The 21,907-nt window shown below is 43.3% G+C and overlaps 1 protein-coding gene across 1 annotated transcript in view; it reads left to right on the top strand.

Annotated features, from left to right (window-relative positions):
• CHCHD5 (coiled-coil-helix-coiled-coil-helix domain containing 5) overlaps window positions 1-21,579 on the top strand; it is a 48,686-nt gene extending 27,107 nt beyond the window's left edge. Inside the window, exons 4-5 of the mRNA XM_079110688.1 lie at window positions 19,791-19,922; window positions 20,993-21,579. Of these exons, the coding sequence (XP_078966814.1) occupies window positions 19,791-19,922; window positions 20,993-21,013 (153 nt within the window). The 3' untranslated portion in view covers window positions 21,014-21,579. The remainder of the gene's footprint in view (window positions 1-19,790; window positions 19,923-20,992) is intronic.
• The last annotated feature ends 328 nt before the right edge of the window (window positions 21,580-21,907 follow it).

The following is a 21,907-nucleotide window of genomic DNA, read 5'->3' as shown; positions in this document are numbered from 1 at the left end:
GTTAGTTCATGGTTAGAAGGAAGACAATCAGAATTCTAAAGCCAGGAAGTCTTTGAATGGTGTGTTCCAAGTCCTAAAAGAAAATAACTGTAAACCAACATTGTTATATGCAGCAAAGCTAGCCTTCAAAGTTGAAGGCAAAATAAAATCTTTCAAGATGAATGGAAATGAACAGAATTCATGACTATTAAGCCAGCATTACAGAAAATACTTAGAGACATACTTCACAGAGAAGAAATAAAAAACAAATTCCAGAGTCACAAATATATCTAAACAAATGAGAAACAGGACCAAGTTAAACATTAGAAATAAAACAAAATGAGAAACAGGACCAAGTAAACATTAGAAATAAAATAAAATGGCAGGAATTAATAAATATCTCCCTATAATAACATTGAATGTATGTGGTCTCAACTCTCCACCTAAAAGACATAGACTGGTGTAATGGATTAAAAAACAAAATCCAACTATGTTTGGATTGTTGTTTGCAAAAGACTCACCTTACAGGTAAAGAGAGCCACAGGTTGAAAGTGAAAGGATGGAAATTTATATGCCATGTGAATGGAACCTGAAAACAAGTAGAATAGCTACTTTCATATCTGACAAAGCACACTTTAAGCCAAATGAATCAGAAGAGACAAAGATCACTTCACACTGGTGAAGAGAACAATCCAAAAAGAAGATATAATAATAGTAAATATTAATTCCCCAAATGTTCATGCTCCCAGTTACCTAGTAACATAAAAGAGACATTTCTCAAAGTAAAGCCTCAGATAGACCCCAGTACAATAATACCAGGTGATTTCAACATACTTCTTTCACCAATATATAGGTCATCCAGACATAAACTCAATCTAAAGAATATTTGGATCTGAAAAATATTATAAATCAAATGAACTTACAAACATTCATAGAATACCAACCTTCAAGGGCTGATTACACTTTCTTCCCTGTGACTCATGGAAACTTCCTCCTAATAGGCCATACTTTAGACCACAAAGAAACTCTTGGCAAATACAAAAGGAAAATGATATAATTCCTTGTATCTTATCAGATCATAAAGGAATGAAATTAGAAGTCAGCACTAAAAACCCCATAGAAACTATATAAACATATGGAGATTGAATGACACACTTTCAAATGATAAATGGGTGATAGAAGAAATCATAATTTAAAATTTTAAAATTAAAAAATCCTTAGAATCCAATGAGAATAGTGATACAAAATACTAGAATCTCTGGAACACAGTGAAGGCCATTCTAAGAGGAAAGTTTATGGCTATGAGTGCCTACATAAATCAGAAAGATCTCAAATAAAGCCTAATGATGCATCTCAAAACCCTTGAAAAAAAGAACAAACCAATCCCCAAGTCGATAGAAGGAAGTAATAATTAAGATCAGAGCCAAAATTGATGAAATTGAGAATAAGAAAACCATGCCAAGGATGAATGAAATGAAGATAAAAATAAATAAGACTGATAAACTCTTAGTCAAACAAACAAAAATAAATAAATACATAATAAAAGAAAATAAAGAAGACCCAAATTAATAGACTTAGAGGTAAGGAAGGAGAAATCGCCACAGACATAAAAAATACAGAGATCATTAGGAACTATTTTGAACACATTGCCAATAAATTGTAAAACCTAGAAGAAATAGATATATTTCTAGATACATATGACCTGCTGAAATTGAATCAAGAAGACATAGAAAACCTAAAGAGATCAATAACTAGCAGTGAATAGAAGTGATAATAAAAACCTTTCAACAAAGAAAATCCCAGTACCAGATGAATTCTCAGTTGAATTCTACCAAACCTATAAAGAAGAACTAATGCCAACATTCCTCAAATTATTCCATGAAATACAAAGGGATGGCACTTCTGGGCTGGGGAGTAGCTCAGCTGGTAGAGTGCTTGCCTTGCAAGCACAAGGCCCTGGGTTCGATCCCCAGCACCACAAAAAAAAAAAAAAAAAAAAAAAAAAAGAAAGGGATGGCACTTCTAACTTGATTTATGAAGACAGTATCACACTCATACCAAAGTGAGATAAGGACACCAAGGAAAGAAAACTACAGACCCTAACCCTGATGAACTTAGATGGAAAATCCTTCATAAAATATGCAAATTGTGCTCAACAACATAATAAGAAGATTGTACATCATGGCCAAATTGGTTTTATCCAAGAAATAGAGGATAGTTTAATACATGCAAATTGATGAATGTAATTGTCATATAGATAGATGCAGAGAAAGTCTTTGACAAAATTCAGCACTATGATAAAAATACTGAAAAAACTAGATCATAAGAAACTTACCTCAATATCATATTTTCTATATGAAAAATCCAAAGCCAACATCAAAGTGAATGGGGAAAAACTGAAAGCATGTCCTTTAAAATTTGGAACAAGACAAATATGTCTGCTCTCACCACTCTATATAATATTGTACTAGAAATTCTTGCCAGAGGAATTAGGCAAGAGAAGGAAATAAAAGGCACAAAAATAGGCAAGAAGGAAGTCAAATTATCACTGATTGCAGATGATGTGTTTCTGCACTTAGAAAACTCAAAAAGTTCCACCAAAAGAAGCCTGCTGTGTAGGACCCCCCAAAAGGAAGACCCTTACTCGAGTCTCAGGATGGCGCGCTCCAGGAAACAGGAGAGACCGGCTTGATGCAAAAGCACGAGGCACTTTAATAACGGAGCTCCGGGCCAACACGTATCTCACGCAGGAGATAGACAGTTGACCACGAGGCTCAGAAATCAGGGGTTTATATAGGAAAATTTAGGGAGTTTCACACAGGTACACATAGTTGGCTGATTCAAACATAAGCGAGCACATGACTACATTGATTACATCAGCAGGTAGTACGTGCAAATTGACATTCCAACAGTATGGTAGGGCAGTGTATTTTGGTTAGCAGGGGTCAAGTTAACCTTAAAGAAAAGGGAAGAAGGGGGAAAGTGGGTGACACCAGCTGGTCCACGGCCTTGTGGAGATTGTTTATCCTCCATGGCCAGTTAGTTTTTGATGCTTTGGCAGTCTTATTTTAGGCTTGTTTAGGTATGTTCAGGCCTCAGGCCTGTCCCTCTTTGTTTCTTTTCCTAAGTTCATTTGCTAGACTACAGATTCTGTGCTTTAATTATGGGCACTTAAATTTTAACTCCTTCAGCTGGAGCTAATAAACAAATTCAGCAAAGTGGCAGATTACAAAAATCAACATACAAAAAAAATCCTCAGTAAATTTCCTGTATACCAACAATGAATCTGCTGAGATACAAATCAGGAAAGCAATTCCATTCACAATAGCCTCAAAAACAAAAAAATCAAATGGAGTGGGGATATAACTCAGTGGCAAAATGTTTGCCTGGCATGTATAAGGCCCTGAGTTCAATCCCCAGTACTGCAAAACAACACACACGCATACACACACACCACACACACACACCCTAGGAATAAACCTAACAAAGGAGGTGAAAGATATGTACCCTCCTATGGAACATTGAAGAAAGAAATTGAAAAAGATAAAAGAAATGGGAAGACCTCCCATGTTCATGGATAGCCAGAATTAATATTGCTAAAATGGCCATGCAACCAAAAGCAATTTACAGATTCAATGCAATCCCCATCAATACCAATAATATTCTTCACAGGACCAGAAAAAAAGTCCTAAATTCCATTTGAAGGAATAAACTCAGAATAGCCAAAGCAATTCTAAACTAAAAAAGCAATACTGGAGGCATCACAACACAGTAACACCATGGTGCACTGGCACAGAAACAGTAAGAAAGACCGCTGGTACAGAATGCAGACACACAGACAAGCCTGCACAAGTCCTTGACAAAGGTGCCAAACACTTACATTGGAGAGAAGACAGCCTCTTAAATGGTGCTGGGAAAACTGGTTATCCGTATGTTGGAGAATGCCACTAGCCACTAGGCCCTTATCTCTCAGCATTCACAGAATGCAACTCAAAATGCACTGAAGACCTAGGAACTAGATCAAAAACTATGCAACTCCTAGAGGAAAACAGGGTCAACACAGGCAATGACTTTCTCAATAGTACCCCGAAAGCTTAGGAGATAATTCTTAGAGTTAATAAATGGGAGGACATCAATTAAAAACTTCTGCACAGCAAAGGAATCAATTAAGAATGTGAGGAGGTCTTACAGAATGGAGAAAATCTTTACTAGCCACTCTTCTGACAGAGGATTCACATTCAGATGATATAGAAAACTCAAAAAACACCAAAAAACCCCCACCCAATTAATACAGGGCAAATGAACTAGACATTTCTCTAAAGAAGAATACTAATAGCCAACAAATATACAAAAAAATGACAGACATCATTAGCAATTAGGGAATGCAATCAAATTTGCACTGAGATTTCCTCTCACAACAGTGAGAATGGCAGCCATCAAAATACAAATAATGAGCTGGGTGTGGTGGTGCACATCTGTAATCCCAGCAGCTGGGGGCTGAGGCAGGAGGATCACAAGTTCAAAGCCAGCCTCGGCAATTAGCAAGGCCCTAGGTAACTCAGTGAGACCCTGCCTCTAAATAAAATATGAAAAGGCTGGGGATGCAGCTCAGTGTTAAGCACCTCTGGGTTCAGAACACAAATGATGGTAAATGCAGAAGAGGACGTGGGGAAAAGGAGCCCTTGTGCACTGTTGGGGACGGAAAGCACAACACGTGGACATCGAAATGGAGGCTCCTCAAAAGACTAGGCACGAAACCACCATGTGACCTGGCTGTACCACTCCTCAGTTTTTATCCGGAAGAATTAAAGGCATCACACTACAGTGACACAGGCACACCCGAGTTCAGAGCAGCACAATTCACGAGAGCCAAGCTATGGAACCAACCGAGGGGTCCATCCCGGATGAATGGATACAGAAGCTGTGGTATGTACACACAGTGGGGTTCTCAGCCACAAAGAAAGAGAAAACTGTCATGTGCGGGAAATTGGGTGAAACTTGAGACCATTATATTAAGCAAAATGAGCCAAACTCTGAAGTTCAAGGGCCATATATTTTCTCTCCTATGAGAAGTCTAGAGAGGAAAAAAGAAAGCAAAGGAGGGCAGGCAGGGCTCGTGAAAATCAAAGGGAGACCTGTGAAGGACAGGGGCCAGGGAGAGGGAGGAGCAGAGGGGGGGGGCAGCACTGGGCAGTGACATCGGCCAAATTACACCGTCATGTCGTGTCGTGTGTGCGTGTGAATATATAACTACAGAGCTCACCTCCTGCAATGTGCCATTAAGAAAGTATGAGGCTCGACAGAGTGAGAGGTGCACTCTGTGAGCGGAGAGGACCGGCGGGGAGAGGGGCTCGCGGCCCTGGGTCCAGGCGAGGCGCGTCTCACGTGCAGAGCTGTGCCTCGGTCCCCTCTGCAGGGACCTGATTGGACATCTTGCCCCATTTGTTCCCATTGACTACCTTATTTTTGCCTAATTAGAACAGTTTCCATTGGTCACTTGGGTTTAACCTGCCTGGCACACAGAGCTTGTGGTGCAGCTGCCATGGTGATAAGCCCTCAGTGGCAGTGTTGGCAATGGGACATAGGGTAAGTGGGGACTTGACTCTCCCGGCCTTTCCTTGGCCCTCTCCTCGTCCTTAAACTCCCACCTCACCTTCTTCCTGCAAAGTCTTAAACAGGTTTTTCCTGTAGCTACCTAGCTGCAGGGTCTAGTACATTCCATCAGCTTTCGGCTTAGCTGGCCCTATCTGTGACCAGGCCGGGCATCTTCAGGGACCTCGGTGTGTCAGTGTCCCCACGGACTGGCGGCATTGGCACAGGACTTTGTCTGAGGCCTGGGGATGCCTGGTTACCTTTTCATGCACAAGCCAGCCTCTCTGATGCCTGGTGACTTCATTCTTCACTGCCACCAGGCTTCGGCTGGGTGTCGCTGGTCCGAGTGGGAGGGTGGCCCTCACAGCCTGCTGGACGGTGTTCTTGAGCCCGCCTGCCTCTACTGCCTCCTTCTTCCTCACCCGCTGCCATCCATCCCGCAGGAGAGGGCAGGGGGTGCTGGGAGGTGGCCCTTGGGAGTCTTTCCTGAGGATTATCTCCAAGGCAAGGGAACTTGTTTGTTGGCTTAGGAGCCAGGTAGAAGTCCTGTACAGTCTAGGTTGCAGGAGCCTCGGGTGCCTGTGACTGAGGCAGGAGGAAACCAGGCCGTGGAGAGAGTGTTCAGTCCCTGTGGTCCTGAAAGGGCTGCCTACGTCCTGGTGGCTTTCCCCAGCTCTGATTTCCCTGGGCTGTGGACTGAGCCTGCAGATTTCTGTGGCTGTTTTGAGCCCAACCTACTTCGCTCGAGCAAGCTTGAGTGGGTTTGCTTCTCACAACTAAAAGAAATGTGATGTGAACAAACAAAATGGAGATCTAGACTACCTTTGAGACCATCCCTCCACGTGGCCTCTCTTCCAGTAGGCTGGGCCAGCCTCCTTGTATGGTGGCTCCAGAGTCCAAAAGAGTGAAAATGGAAACCTCAAAGACGTCACTTTCAACACACTCAATTGGTCAAAGCAGTTGTGAGGCCACTCCTGATGGCATCTGTCTGCAGAGTTTGTGGCCATATTTAAGCTAGCGTACAAAGTTCAATTTCTATTTCTTCTTGTGGCTGTTTGGATATTGTACTTTTCTAAGAATTTCTCGCATTGCCTATATTTTTGAATTGCTGTAGATTTGTTCATAATACCTCATTATCTTAAGTGCTGTGGCATCACTTTGAGGGCTTTCAAGTTGTAATGAAGGATTTTGTGCTTGCTGTTGAACACAGACTTTGTTAAAAAACCAACAGAAACAACCTATAATCACTAGCTCCATTTGCATTCCTGACACTGGTTATTTATATCCTCTTTTTTTTTTCTTGATTAGTCTAGACAGGAGCTTATCAGTGATCTTTTCACAGAATTTATTTGAAAAGCCAAACTTTTCAAAAACATCTGAGCTACATCCCCAGTCCTTATTTTTATTTTGAGACAATCTCACTAAGTTGCCCAGGCTGGGCTTGAACTTGGTCATCCTCCTGCCTCAGCCTCTGTAGAATTGCTGGGATTACAGGGATGTGTCATTACACCCTACTGTATATTGTTTTTAATTGAATCTATTATCTTATTTTCTTCTTTATTTGCTTTTAGTGTTCTTTTCCTACTAATTTTTTTTTTTGGGGGGGGGGTCCTGGGGATTGAACTCAGGGCTTTACCACTGAGCTGCATCCCAGCCCTTTTTACTTTTATTTTTTATTTTTATTTTATTTTTTTGCAGTGCTGGGAATCAAACCCAGGGCCTTGTGCTTGCAAAGCAAGCATTCTACCGACTGAGCTATCTCCCCAGCCCTTTACTTTTTATTTTGATACAGGGCCTACTATTGCTGAGACTGGTCTTGAACTTGCAGTGCTCCTGCCTCAACCTCCCAAGTCACTGGGATTGTGGGTGTGTGCTACTACACCTGGCTTTTTCCTGCCTTTTTGAAATGAATGTTTAACTTACTGGTTTTTAGCCTTTGTCTATTCTAATTTATGCACTAAATTATTGACAAAGCATGGCTTTCTATTTTGATTTCTTCATTGATATCAGATTATTTAGAAATTTATTTCTTAATTTCTAAACATATGGCGATTTTTCCAGCTCTCTTACCTACTTGCAGTTGGTTTGGGAGCACATAAGATTTCCATCTTCTGACATTTGTTGAGCTTCATGGCCTGGCATGTGTTCAGCTTTTGCTAATGTGCCATATGTGCTTGACTCACAGTCCCTGGCTCATGGTGCACTGTCTTAGCTTGAGATCCTGAGACAAGAATTTGGGAGATGATCCCAGAAAGCACTGGTAGGACATTGAGAAGTGAGACAGGGAAGGGGACGTAGCACCTAAGGAGTCCACCTTCTCGCAGATTATCACTGTGGGCCACAGTTCGCTGGAGAACCCTGGGAGACAGTGGAAAGCATGATCCTCAGGGAAGGGGCGAGGTACTTGTGTACCATCCTCCACCAGCATGTAGGGCTAGGATTCCCCCTGCCACTTCCGCTTGCCACGCACACAGGCAGGGTGGGTGCTGCTGGAGAGGAAGCTCTCTGGCAAATTGCTGCCTCAGCTGCTGCCACCCCCCCCTCACCCAGTCACCCGTGGCCACGGCAGCTATTGCCACAGCCAGGCATAGCTACCTCAGCGGCAGCCACCATCCTCATAACCATCTTCTGTGCCATCACCCCATTCCAGAGTAGCCACCGTTGTTGGGGGTTGAGAAAACAGGAAATCTTTCAGAATACCTCACTCTACAAAGAGTGGCTGCACTCACCAAGCAGCCACCCAGAAGTAACGGGTATGAGAGGCGGATAATTACTGGGAAGAGTGGAGGGGGCAGGAGGCATGTTGGGGAACGTGTGCAGATGCTAAAGTGTGGTGAAGACTGATGGCATGCAGGGTTCTGAGGAGGCATGACAGGCCAGTCACTGGAATGTGGGTGTGAGGAGGTGGGGATGTTAACAGGAAGGGGGGACATTTTACCTTCGAGAGCTTTCCAGTTACAATGGATGATTTTGGGCTTGCTATTGACCATACTGCTTTGTTGAGAAATATAGTCACTGCAATAATGATAAAATTTGTCAGAACTTAGCCTTCTCTGGGTAAACAGTTGGTGCCATCAAAAACCTTCAAGCAAAATGTGTGCAAGGTTAAAAGCAGATCCTGTAAGGAACTTAATAATCTTGAGAGAAACTATGCTGCCTTCTACCATGAAGTGTGTTATTTTAAGAAGTCCTGATGCCCAGGCCATACCTGGACTAATTAGAAACTCCTGGGATCAGACCCGTACTTTGGTAAATTTTTTAAATTACCAATTTCAAAATCCAGTCAGTATGCATTCAAGGTTATTGATACTGGCCAGAGGTTGAACCTGGGGCCTCACACATGATAGGCCAGTGTTCTGCCACTGAGCTATATTTCCAGTTCTTTTAAGAAAAAAAGTTATTTTAAAAAATTTTGAGACAGTCTCACCAAGTTGGCCATCCTCCCACCTCAGCCTCCTGAGTAGCTGGATTACAGTCTTCCTCAACTGCACCTAGCTAGGATGTTGAACCTATTCTGAAGTCCCTAACGACATATGAGTTGCAGCACCTCGTTTTTTTAGCTCAATAAGACATTTATCAATAGGTCATGACTATGAGACAAGGTCACGTAGAAATACGTATGAATCGTTTTCTTCTCTGATGGGCCGACCAATGACTGACTGTGTGGTGGATCAGGTTAGCTAGCCCAAGGAGAAAGACTTAAAAGCATTAAGATAGTGACAAAAAGGTCAAGGACATGGACAGGTTTTGCACATTGAGGGCTCCTGCCCCCTGAGGCTCTGGATGTTGCCACTGGAGCCACTCTTGCTGAAGAGCGAGTGGCAGTCCCAAGGCCGACCTTGGCCTTCCCTGCTGCCTTGTTGCCAGGTGCTGCTCAGTAAAAGGGGGTGTACAGATGAGCTCCCAGGAACGCCTGCAGAGCTCAAGTCCAAGGAGCCAGGCCCAGCAAGCAGATCTAGAGAACAGAAGTGCAAGGACTTGTGAGATGAAGAACGCAGATGCAGTCGTACTGGACTGAGTGGTTAGTACCTTTATTTAAAACAGCAGTGACGTTTCTTTCCATCCATAATACATAAGGTGTTTTATTGTTTTTTTCTGTTTCCTTTTTCATGAATACTTCTTTAAAGTACCTGAGTCTTTGACATCCTTTTCTCTTGTGTAGTATGTAAACCAAAACTCAATATTTCAATGCCTTTGTGAGAGGATATTTAGCTTGATGTCTCTGCACTGGACTGATAACAGAAATCAGCCATAATGTGGGCTTGATGAGAGCTGACCTGCAAGGCCAAGTGGATTTTAATGATGAAGTGTGCCTGCCCCATTTTGAGGAAATGGGAAAGGTCTGTAATGCACATTACGGAAGCTTCAGCATCACGGGCCATAATCACATGCCTTTTAGACACGGGGCTCACAGGCATCCAGGGCACTTGGCAAGTAGGATCTTTTCACTTTCTTTGGTAGGATGCTTATACACTGGATGAGATTTGCCAATATTACATTTGCACTGTCTACCAAATATGCAGATAAGTTGGCAAAGTCTAGTTTCTATCTGAATATCAGCACTCTTTTGTTTTCCAAAGTTTCATTACAATTTTCATAGAACACCAGAAGATGATTTGAACACTCTGTTTTTCAGATCTGAGTATCTGAGATTGAGGGGGACCCTTCATTGTTGCTTCCATGATTCAGCATTAGAAGCACACAATCGTTGGGAAGACCTCCCAGATTCAGCCTTATACCCTACAGGGTCGGACACCACACCACTGTGTCAGAATTTGCCCTTTTGCTCATCCCCTAGGCATCTAGCTATAACAGCTAAGTCAGAAAGTGTAATTTTACCTGTTTCATACAGCAGCATGGTAATGCATTTTGTGTGTGTGGTTGTGTGTGTGTGTGTGTGTGTGTGTGTGTTGCCTAATCAAATTCAGCAGCTTCCTTTTTCAATGGAGCATTGGTATCTTCAGGGGTGAAACATCCCCACTTGGATTTGATTTAGGAATACTTGCCTATCTCATTCTGACCTCATGAGATTCAGTCTTCACATATGCTTCTGTACACTCTTTTCCACCAAGCACAATCCCACATCTTTTTCTGAACATTGTGGAGTGTGAACTGTTTTGCTTGCTTGCTTTCCTAATCCATTCGTATGTGTCCTTCCATTTGTCACTAAAACAACAGAATCACTTAGTCTTTGTTTCCAGTGATTTTCCTCGGTCATTCTGGCAGTGGTTTTGTGACATTCTATTTTTTAATAGTTAAAACTCTTTTTTAAAACATGGTCATGGTGTTCATAATGTTTAAAAATCAAGTAGCACTGTCAGTACCAAGCACAAACAGTTATCCACAAAGACAGACTGTTAACACAACTACATCGTACTTAAGTTGCATGCTTATGTCACCTTAATCCAGAAATGATGCAGCAATGGTGGTCATACTTGTGAGTCACAAAGTGTGGCTCAGGAGAACAACAACAACAGTGACTATGGAAGGTCATCGGCTTCCAAAATTTGTTCTCCACTCACAGATTTCCCTGCAAAACCACACTGCAATCAGCTGCCAGTCCAGCACTGCTATTCCAATGTCTTAAAGCATCCCCAGTGTGCTGGGTTCAGAGCTGCGCTTTCACTGTGGCTCCCAAACATCTCCACCCTCGGCCTTCCCTAAGTCAGTAGTTTTCATTCTTCCAGTTATTCAGGTCAAAGACCTCAGGGGCCTCTTGGACCCCCTTCTTTCTCTCCTACTCATTATCCAGTGCATTAAGAAATCCTCCTGACTCCCATCTCTCAAAATATGTCCATGCCCAGTCCTTCCCACCACCCGTTACCAAATCCAGATGAGCCTCCCTCAGTGTTTGTTGCTAAAGCAGCCTCCTCCCTGATGTCCCAGTTTTCTACTTCACCTTGACATTCATAACTGTCATCCATATGCTAGCCAGAGACCTCCTTTTTAAGATGTAAGTCAGAGTACATATTGTTTTTCTGTCTGGAAGTGTGCAAAGGCATAAATCTCACTCAGCAAAAGCCAAAGTCCCTACAGTGTCCTCCAAAGCACAGTGCCGCTGAACATCCTCTTCCTCACGGCTCTTCCCTCATTTCCTTCCAAGCTCCTGGGCACCTCTCCTCTCCCTCCTCTGAGCACACCTGGCTTTGCTCAGCTTCTCAGCCTCTGCATAATTGTTCTGCTGGGATCCCTCTTCTCCCAGATAATGTGCTGCTAACTCCATCACCTCTAAGCTTTTGTACAAATATCACTTTTTCCCATCCAGTTACCACAGTCACCCTAACCCTCTAACCCTCACTTTATTTTTTAGATACCAGGGATTGAACCACCAAGTCACATCCCCAGCCCTTTTAATTTTTATTTTGAGACAGGGTCTCGCTGAGTTGCTTAGGTCCTCACTAAGTTGCTGAGGTTGGCTTTGAACTTGTGATCCTCCTGTCTCAGCCACCCAAGCCACTGGGATCACAGGCATGTGCTACTGCGCCTGGCATACCCTCACTTCCAATAGTGTCCCAGGCTCTTTCCCTCACCCTCTCCTCACACACCATCTCGGGCTCTTGTGTCTCGGTTGTCTCCCACATGAAGAGGAGAGCTTTGCAAAGCCGGGACTCTTATTTGCTTGCTGGTATATCCACAGCATTTAGAGGAGTCTCTGGCACACAGTTGGTGCTCAGAGAATATTGTGGATGAGCAAAGGAAGCAGTCGCCATGCTCTTTTCAGGTGCCAACTTGGGAAGTGGGCTGTAGTGTTGTGGTGGACTTGGAGACCACCAGGGCAAGGTGCACCAGGGTCCTGGGCCTTGTGCCAACCGCTGCTTTCTCTCACTTCCTGCTCTAAGTGGCTCAGCCAGCTTACAGGTTGATCAAGGCTGCATCCACTGGGAAGAAGGGTTGTAGGCAATGCAAATACTGGCACCTTCTAAAGGTGCTCCAAGGTGCTCACTCCATTTCTTGGCTCGACCCAGTAACGTGCCAGATCTCAGGGTCCTCCACTGGACCTTCTACACACATCAAGCAGATGAAGGAAGAGGAGGGAGCTCAGGAATCACAGGATGTTTACCAGGGGCCATTTCTAGAAGTGCATCTAGAAGCCAGCACCGTTGCCATCATCAGAACTCAACAGAGCTCACTGCGAGGGTTGCTGGGGAAAGGCAGCCCACATGCCTGCGCACGGGTACCCCCTCACCCTGGGGACGAGCACTCCGTGTAGACTGTGCAGCCGCGTGGCGCTCACTGTTTCGCATGGTGCAAGTCTTCAAGCAGCCCTTCTGGGAGAAGTATCTTGTTTCATTTCTAGGAATTTTGTGCTACAGAAACGTGAGTGCAAATACGAATGTGCAAGGACACACCCTGGGGTGTTTGTTCTAAGTAATTTGAAACCAATTTGGCTAGATATTGTCTTGTCTATAAAATGGAGTGCATGTAGCAATTTGAAAGGATGAGATAGATCTTTGTTGGCATTTGAACAGATGGTCAATAAAATGCAAGCTATAATGCAAGTATATGATCTCAGAAAGATTTTTATTGGTGTGTTAATTTTTAATTTTTAAGTAATGCATATGGTACAAAATCAAGAGGTACAAAAAGTCTGTGCATTGGGTTCCCTTTCACCTTTGCTCTAAGTCTTAAGTTCCTCTCCTTGCAGGCATCAGTATTACCCGGCTCTTGTATGTACTTCTAGAACATTCTGTGCACACACCCGCAAGTGCACACACATGCGGCCATATTTACCCCTCACGTGCGTGTGTATTTACACCCTCCTTTTCATACAAGCGCTAACTTACTTACATATTCTGCCCTTTTTCTTTTTTACCTAAAACTTTGACTTGGCAACCAGTCATATTATACATAAATAATGTTTCTGGGGGTCAAATCCAGGGCCTGTTCACTCTAGGCAGGTGCTCTAACATTGAGCTACATCCCTGGTCCCCTTGTTCTTTTATGGCCACATTAATATATGTTACATGGATGTACAGAGGAATCATATCTAACGTTGAGTAATTTCAGTAGGACTATATAAAAACATCCTCATCCTCCTGCCAGGGCCACCGAGGACCTACATGTGGCTGCTCTTCTCAGTTCTCATCTCAGACCTGTCTCAGGACTCCCATGGACCAAGCTTTCTTCAGGCTCCTTCAAGCCCTCTTTTTAACTAGACTTCAGCCTCAACCTCCACCATGTGGCCTCCCTAGCACAGTCTTAGCAAATAATCCTGCTAAGTCAGTGAGAATCCCAACTTCTTGATAGCCGATCAAGTTCCTTGTCCCCCACCTTTGATGTCTATACCCTTGACATCCTTGTTAGGTCAGTTTAGCAAGGATCATCCTTTTTTTTTTTTTTTTTTTTTTTTTTTTTGGTGGATACTGGGAATTAACCTAGGGACACTTCAGCACTGAGCTACACCCCCAGCCCTTTTTTCTCTTTTATATTGAAACAGGGTTTTGCAAGTTGCTTAGGGTCTTGCTAATTTGCTGAGTTGGCCTGGAATCTGTGATCCTCTTGCCTCAGCCTCCGAATCACTGGGATTACCAGACATGTGCCACTGCGCTCAGCTAGCAAGGATCTCCCTGCCCTTGGTGTCTCCTCTTAGAGATTTTCCATCCACTTGATGCCATCGCTCTGCTCACTGGCTGTAAATCTCCAGTGTTCTTATGCTCAGAGTTGAGCCCCATCTATTTCTCTCCTAAGGGTCCCTGTTGAAATTGTCCAAGTACAGCAGTGTTCAGAGGTGGGACTGTTAGGAGATGGTTGGTCATGAGGGCTCTCTGACCTTGTTAATGTGCTAATCCACAGATGGAGTCATTGTTTAGTGGCCTCTTGGGAGGTGGGGGAAGCCTTAGGAGGCAGGCCTAAGAAGAAGAAGAAGAATTGAGGCAAGCCCTTGAATGGTGTGTTGGGACCCTGGCTCCTTCCTCTCTCTCTCTGCTTTCCTGCCACTAGTGAAGTGAGTAGCTTTGCTCCATCCCACTCCCTGCTACAGTGTTCTGCCTTGCCACAGGCCGGTAGCAATGGAGCCACCAGCTGCAGACTAAAGCCTCTGAATTGTGTGCCAAATAAATCTTTCCTCCTTTACATGATATTCTGAGGTGTTTTGTCACTGTGATGGAAAGCTGACTTACGCACACCCTGTCTCACATCTCTCTTTACACATACCCTGCAGGCTTTGCCTATGTGTCTAGATATTCCTTTGCCTTCTCCCACCCAACCATTACATTAATTAGTTCTGCAGGGCTTAAGCTAGGACTCTTCTTAATCTACTCCATGCATAATCTCATTCATAGAAAATGTTTTAAAAATCAGCCCACAGATGGGCATTTCCAGCCTGAGTCTTTGCCTTGGGCTTCCACCTGCCTATGTGGTTCTCTACATAGATTTTCCTTTTGAGAAAAGGGAGCACACAGTCCTGCAGTGTCCAACACTGAAGCCATCGACCTCCCCAGCTCCCCTTTGGCCACCATGCTGTTTCTCACCTGCACCTCTTTGCCTGGAATGCTCTTACTCTCAGCAGCCCAGGGTACTTAGTTGATTCCTATGCAGTGTTCAGACCTGAGCTCAGCCAGGAGTCTCTTACAGAGCCTTCCCTGTCCCCACTTTCCCCAGAAGGTCAGCTTCCCCTTCTGTGTGTTTCACAGCAGCATCATAAACTCCTCACTCATGAACCCGCTGAATAAAGAAGCATCAGATTCAAATTGAGAGACATTCTGCAAAAATGACAGTCCTAGATTTTCAAAAGTGTCAGTGTCATGAAAGACAGAAAAAGCATAGGGAACCGTACTCAACTAGAGAACATCACCCTCATCTGGGTTGGCTCCAAAGGCCACCACTGAAAGCGCTGGGGATGTTTGAACACAAATTGCGTGTTGGACACCAGTAATGTGCCACCGTGTCTCTGTTCTTAGGAGATCACACACCGAGGAGCCTGGGGTCGAGGCACATGATAGATGCAACTTAATCTCAGGTATTCAGAAGAGAAAAGTGTATTGTGAACCTATATGGTTAGACATATATCCAGAGCTACAGAGGCTTGCATCCGTGTTCACCGTTCACATATATATGTGCATGTATGTGCATATGTACACATGTATAAATACATGTCTACATCTCTAGAGAGAAAATACAGGAAAAGATCAAAAAAAGATGGATCAAAGTGAAGGATTTATTCCACTATTGCAACTTTTGTAGGTTTCAAATATTTCAAATAAAAATTTGGGGGAAAATGGATAATCAGGAAAAGTATAAGAAAACTTTGGAGAAGAATATTTCAATAACCGTCTCTCAGGCCATGTTATCATTTTCTTGGTTTTAAAAAATCTACAATACAGAAATATTGTCTTTTCTAAATAAATCCAGAGGCACAATGTAATGACTTAAAGTACATTTCAGTTGATAACACCGTAACTTAAATGACTCATGATCACCTGGTGCCATATTCCTAAAAACCATGGATAATATGTGGTTTAAGTTTTTTAAGCCAAATAGTAAAACTCTACTTGGCTAAGTATTGTCACACAATCTTTCAAAGAAAAATTTAAAAGGAAAAAAGGGGTTGGTGTCACTGTGATTGCTTTGGCTGTGTTTTTTCCTGGAAGGCTTCACCCATGTCTGAAACCTGGGCTGTGCGTCCAATGACCCTTTGGCTCCTTTCACAGCTGGGGTGCAGACTCTGTTAATTTTGCCATGTTGGTGTTGCCTGGTGAGCGCAAGTCTTTGCCCTGTGACTGTCCCTCACACCTGTCCTGTGTGCAGCCATTGACTCAGAGGAGGGCCGTGCTGCCCACCTCACTCCCCCTGCAGGCTGCCACACCACTTGGGCTTTTGGTTTCTTGGGATTCGCCAGTTACGCCTGTGGTTTTCTGCACCATTATCTTTGCTTTGAGGGAATCACCTTCCACCCTTTGCAACCCTGAATTCAGTGTCTTCTACAGCCAGAGAAGGGGGAAGGCATGATAAACGAAAAAAGGCAAAAACCAAGGTTTTCCACCCACTGAATTAAAATTTTGCAACATTTTCTGCTTTTTCCAATCAGACTGGTGCCTTCTCACCAATTGTGAGCATGAACATTTTATGGATCTTGATTTTTATGTTTTCCTTGAGAATTTGGGAACTTTATGCAAACATTTTGTTGATTTCTTTCTATTAACATCTTCTGAATCCAAAGTTCTCACCAGCAGACGTTGCCTCCCATCGCTTAACAGCATGTGAAATCACACTGCACAGAGGGTGAAATTGTGCGGGCGTCCTTCCTGGCGGGAGAGGCCTTCCCTTGCCTTGCCACCCACAGGCTGCCATCTATGTGGGCTTCCTCTAGGTCCCAAGGCACCTGGGCTTGAGGGGTACCAAAGGTGGAAGCATTAGCTGAACATGTTTTCATTCACCTTGTCTACATTTGATCACAGTCCTTGAGAGAATCTCAATTCATAGAGGGGACCCAAAACCTCTGTCCACGGAGGTGAGTAGCAGGGCCAGGCCGTCTCCTGCATGACCTCTTCACTGTCCACTGTTCTGCTTGTCCCTGGGCCCACCTGGTTAAACGTGTGAAAGCCTGTTGGCTGGATTTTGTACAGACGAGCATGTGAGACGAAGAGGGTGGGGATCAGCACCTCTGTGTCTTTTTGTTTGTTGGTTTACATCTGTGGATTTTATGAGGACTAAACACTTTCTGTCACGTGGCTATAAAACCATGTGTTTTTGTTTTTGTTTTGTTTTGTTTGGGTTTTTGTTTTTTTTCCTCCATATTTTTAATGGGTACATTATATTGCAGATGATGGTTGGATTTGTTGGCACAAATTCCTACATGCACACATTATAACAATATAATTGGCACCTCTCCATGGTGGCACCAAGTGGTAGGGATTTCCCTGTGGACAGGGACTCATTTTTTGTTTGGGCATCTTGGTGGAGGAGGTCTGTCTGCCATAACTGCCCTTAATCTTTGGATCAGGGAAGAAATGGAGGGATTCGGCCGTCATGCAGTGTATTTGGTGTGACTGCAAAATAACCTCAAAATTAGTTCAGGATCCTACCTGACCCACTGTGAATGGACTCTGTCCAAAACTCTACTGACCTCCATAAGGTGGACCGTGGCACATTCTTGCTCTCTACCATGTACGTAAGAGCCAGTATCCACAGTATGGCTTCTAGTTGAGCACAGGCTTTGAGAAAGACCTGAGAACCTGATTCACACCTGACGTTTCTCCAGTTGCCTTTTGAAGCAAGGGAAGGGTGGTTCTTTGAGCTCCCTGGACCTGGTTGCTCAATTGATCATTGTGAGGATATGAGAGAGTATACACTTCAAGCGTATTACATGTTGCCTGGAACACAGCCCGATAACTACAATACGCTTTGCTTGTTGTTTTGGAAAGAGAATGCAAACCTTAGTCATTACCATCATTTCATCCATATTTTAATAACATACGTTCCACAGTGTTCTTGATTCTTCTAATCTACTTCAAGTTTATAGCATTTAACTATATATAATATTTCTTGAAAGTAGGCAAAGATTTTGGATACCAAATCTCAATGACTTGCCATATATTTTCAAATAACTATATGTAACATATATATAGTTTCAAATAACTATATACATATATATACATATATATATATAACATTTTTCTACATATGGCTATATAACTGGACTTGTATTTTAAACATTTATGTGTACTCCTTACCCTAGTGTTTAATTTAGCAAATTATTGTCTTTAAATGTCCTTGAGGGTGCAGGGAACGGTGTGCCCACCATACCTACTAGAAAGCTATGAGGAGGTGTTTCCAGAGAGCAAAATAGCGAGACTTCAAAGACCTGGGAAAGTTTCAATATCCTACCCCAGCAATTCATGGTCTCGGAATTCATCACCAGGAGACAATTTTTTAAACCAGCAAAAATTTATCTACAAAGGTTTCATCACATTGTGGTTTGTAACTGGAAAAAGGAAGCAATGCAATTATTTTAAAATACAGGATTGGCTCAATAGGCTTTGGCACAGCTATGTAGTAGAACATAATGTCGTCATCGTGGTGAGAGGACACTGACGGCATCTTATAGTCGACCTACATAGTCATAGGTTCCACACCCACAAAGTCAGTTAACCACAGGATAAAAAATTTGAAAAAAATTTGCATCTGCGCTGAACATGTATGGCTTTTTTCTTGACATTATTTCCAATCTAGTGTAACGACTACTTACATAGCATTCACAGTGTATTAGGTATTACAAATACTCTAAAGATGATTTGAAGTATGAGGAGATGATCCTTCTGTAGGAGGATTTGCAGATTCTGGTGCCCCTGGGAAGTCCTGGAACCACTCCTCCTTGGATACCGAGGGACAACTCTACTTAGGAACAGAACATCTATTCTCAACTTTTAAATGTGCAAGAGTGGGCAGAACATTTTTGATAAAGAAAAGCAATGAAAGGGGACATTTGCCTTCCTGATAGGGGAACATTTTGTGAGCATGGCCACTAGAATAAGGTGGTATCACCGCTGGACCAGAAGACAGATCAGCCGAACAGATTAGATACCCACTTATACGTGCACATTTAACCTAGAATGGCAGAGGCAATTCAAATTTGTGGCAAAGAAACTAACTCTTGGGCTGGGGATATAGCTCAGTTGGTAGAGTGCTTGCCTCATAAAGCACAAGGTCCTGGGTTCAATCCCCAGCACCACAAACAAACCAAAAAACCCCAGCTAACACTTCAATAACAGTATTGGAAGAGTAAATTTAAAAAATGATCCAGATATATTAAAAAGCTAAATAGAAAACAGTATTCTGGAGAAAAACATAGGGGAATTGTTCATTTAATGAAGGCAAGAAAATCTATAATACAGACAGAAAATGTAACAGAAAAAGATGGATAAACTGTTTACGTCAAAATTTAGAACTTTGCATAGCAAATAAGTCATCAACAAGTTTACAAAACAGAGAACTGACTGGGAGGTAGTATATGCACTAGGTAGAAGAAAAAAATCCAGAATATGCAGAGGGGTCTTACAGATCAAGAATAAAAGAATAAAAGACAAAGCACCCGAGCGTGGGGATGGTTGGCGACAGGATCATCTTCATTGTGCACATTTTTCTCAGCAATTTTTCAGTCTTTTCGGATCTCATCATTATCTTGCATTCAAACTGCACATGGGATAAACACAGCACCCAAGGCAGTGGGAGTTAAATAAGTCTCAGGAAGGACACACTCAGCTTGCTCCTCTCCTGTCCAGGAGGTGGCGCTGTCCCAGGGACATCTGCATAAGCTCCTTTCAAGGGAGGCCTGGGCCTGGGACCTGCAGCTGGGAAAGGAAACACCAAGGTGGAGGATCACTCTACAGAGCATATTTGTTTATGCGGAAAAGGTATTATACTAAAAAAATTAAAAACTGATTCATTATAAAAACGTGTAATTTTAGTCATTAGTCAGTCATCGTGTGCAGATAATTCCAAATCCCATATTTCAAAGGTATAGAGATACAGTGCATTCTCTCTAGCTCTTAGGTTGGACACTAATTACACAAGTGTTTATTATATTACTTAAAAAAAACAAATAAAAGTAAGCCATATGTATTAGTGATGATAATGTAGAAAAAAAGATTCTGATTGGTGAAAAAAGGAATTGGTAGAATTAAAACCTGATGTTTAGGAAACAGAAAATAAAAACAAAGCAGCCAGGCATGGTGGTGCAGTCTGTAATCCCAGTGATGCAGGAGGATGAGACAGAAGAATAGAAAATTGGAGGCCAGCCTCAGTAACTGAAAGAGATTGTGTCTCCAAATAAAAATTAAAAAGGGCGGGGGATGTAGCTCAGTTTAGAGATGGAGTCAATCCCCAGTACAAAAGAAAATGGTTATAAGATTAATCCTGAATTGCTTCCTTCAGGAGCCCAGTTAAGGATGAAGAAAGCAAAAGGGTAAAAGATGGGCGTTTAAAAATGAGAAAGGAGACGTAACCAGAGGCCGTCTGCAGACCACTGTGTGCCACTCAGCTGGAAACGTTTCCCGCTGAACTTTTAAGAGTCGCGTTTGACACAAGAGGCCATCGAACCGGCCCTCCTAGTATATGGGAGTGACAGGGCTCTGCAGCAACAGCGGCGAAGGCACTTGTCCATTAGGGGAGGTGCCCACAGTCACTCCACTGGAGTGGCAGCCAGCTGTCTGGACACAGGGCCTTTATTGGAGGGGATAAAGAGGGAAGATGGTTGAAGTATTATTTGACTAAATAACCAGAAAAATTGAAGAGCCGGGGAACCAAGCCCCCTAGCATCCACCACAGTGAAAATCGCAGGTCCTCATTCAGTTTCTACGTCTGAGTCAGTTCTCAAACTCAGACCCCAGTGACAGAAGGGCAGCCCGGCCCCCTTCCTCCAGGAGGGGCCAGCATTGCCACTGTAAATACATACAATAAATATTCCTCTCATTCTCCCCTAAAGGGACCTGTGGCCATGATCTAGGGCATCTGTCCCTCACAGAAAGGGGGATGTGTGGAATGCAGGATTCCTTGGTGACACTGATATGCGGTCATGGCTCCCTGCCCCGAGCAGGCCAACAGATGCAAGGAAATGACCAAAGTCCGGCTGCTCACGCCCATCTGGCCATGCATCTGGTGGGCTCACAGACCATCTTGCAGTCGTAGCTCGACTCCTAACTGGGATGGATCTGTGTAACAGCCAGCAGAACTTGCATACTTTGGCCCTCACCAGTTACAGTAGAGGATTCGAGCAGCGTGTGTCAGAACAATAGATATCGACACCGAGTCTGGGAAAGTAGTGCAAAGATCAGCACCTCCATCAAAGACCAAAGACGTGAGCACTGTGGTTCCTGTCGCGTCCCATTTGGTTCATGTGTACAAAGCCCATATGGATTGCGGTAGATGACAGGGGACTTCCATTAGCCCAGTTGCAACCGCAGGGCTGGATTTCTACCTGAATGAATCAGTACAGCCTTTAGTACTTGGTTTGCAGCTACTGAGCAGGTAAACGCAGTCTTTTCAGTCCTCATCATTAAAGGTGCAAAACTATTCTGGAAGAATAGTTATTTCTGGAAGAATAGTTATTTCAGTCCTCATCATTAAAGGTGCAAAACTATTCTGGAAGAAGAGATATTTTACTTGACCCAGCGCAATGTAAACTCTCTTCCTTTCTCTCTCTCTCCCCCTCCCCTTTCTCTCTCTCTCTCTCTCTGCAGCACTGGGGGATTGAACCCAGGAGCACTTTACTTCTGAGCTACATTCCCAGCCCTTTTAATTTTCTAATTGGAGATAGGGTCTCTTTAAGTGGCTTAGGCTGGCCTTGAACTTGCAATCCTCCTACCTCAGCCTCCCGAATTGCTGGGATTACAGGCGTGCG

The sequence above is a fragment of the Sciurus vulgaris genome, assembly GCF_902686455.1.
Source record: "Sciurus vulgaris genome assembly, chromosome: 14".
NCBI lineage: Eukaryota > Metazoa > Chordata > Mammalia > Rodentia > Sciuridae > Sciurus > Sciurus vulgaris.
Note: the sequence above shows the minus strand (reverse complement) of the source record. Positions and strands in the feature narration are given on the sequence as shown.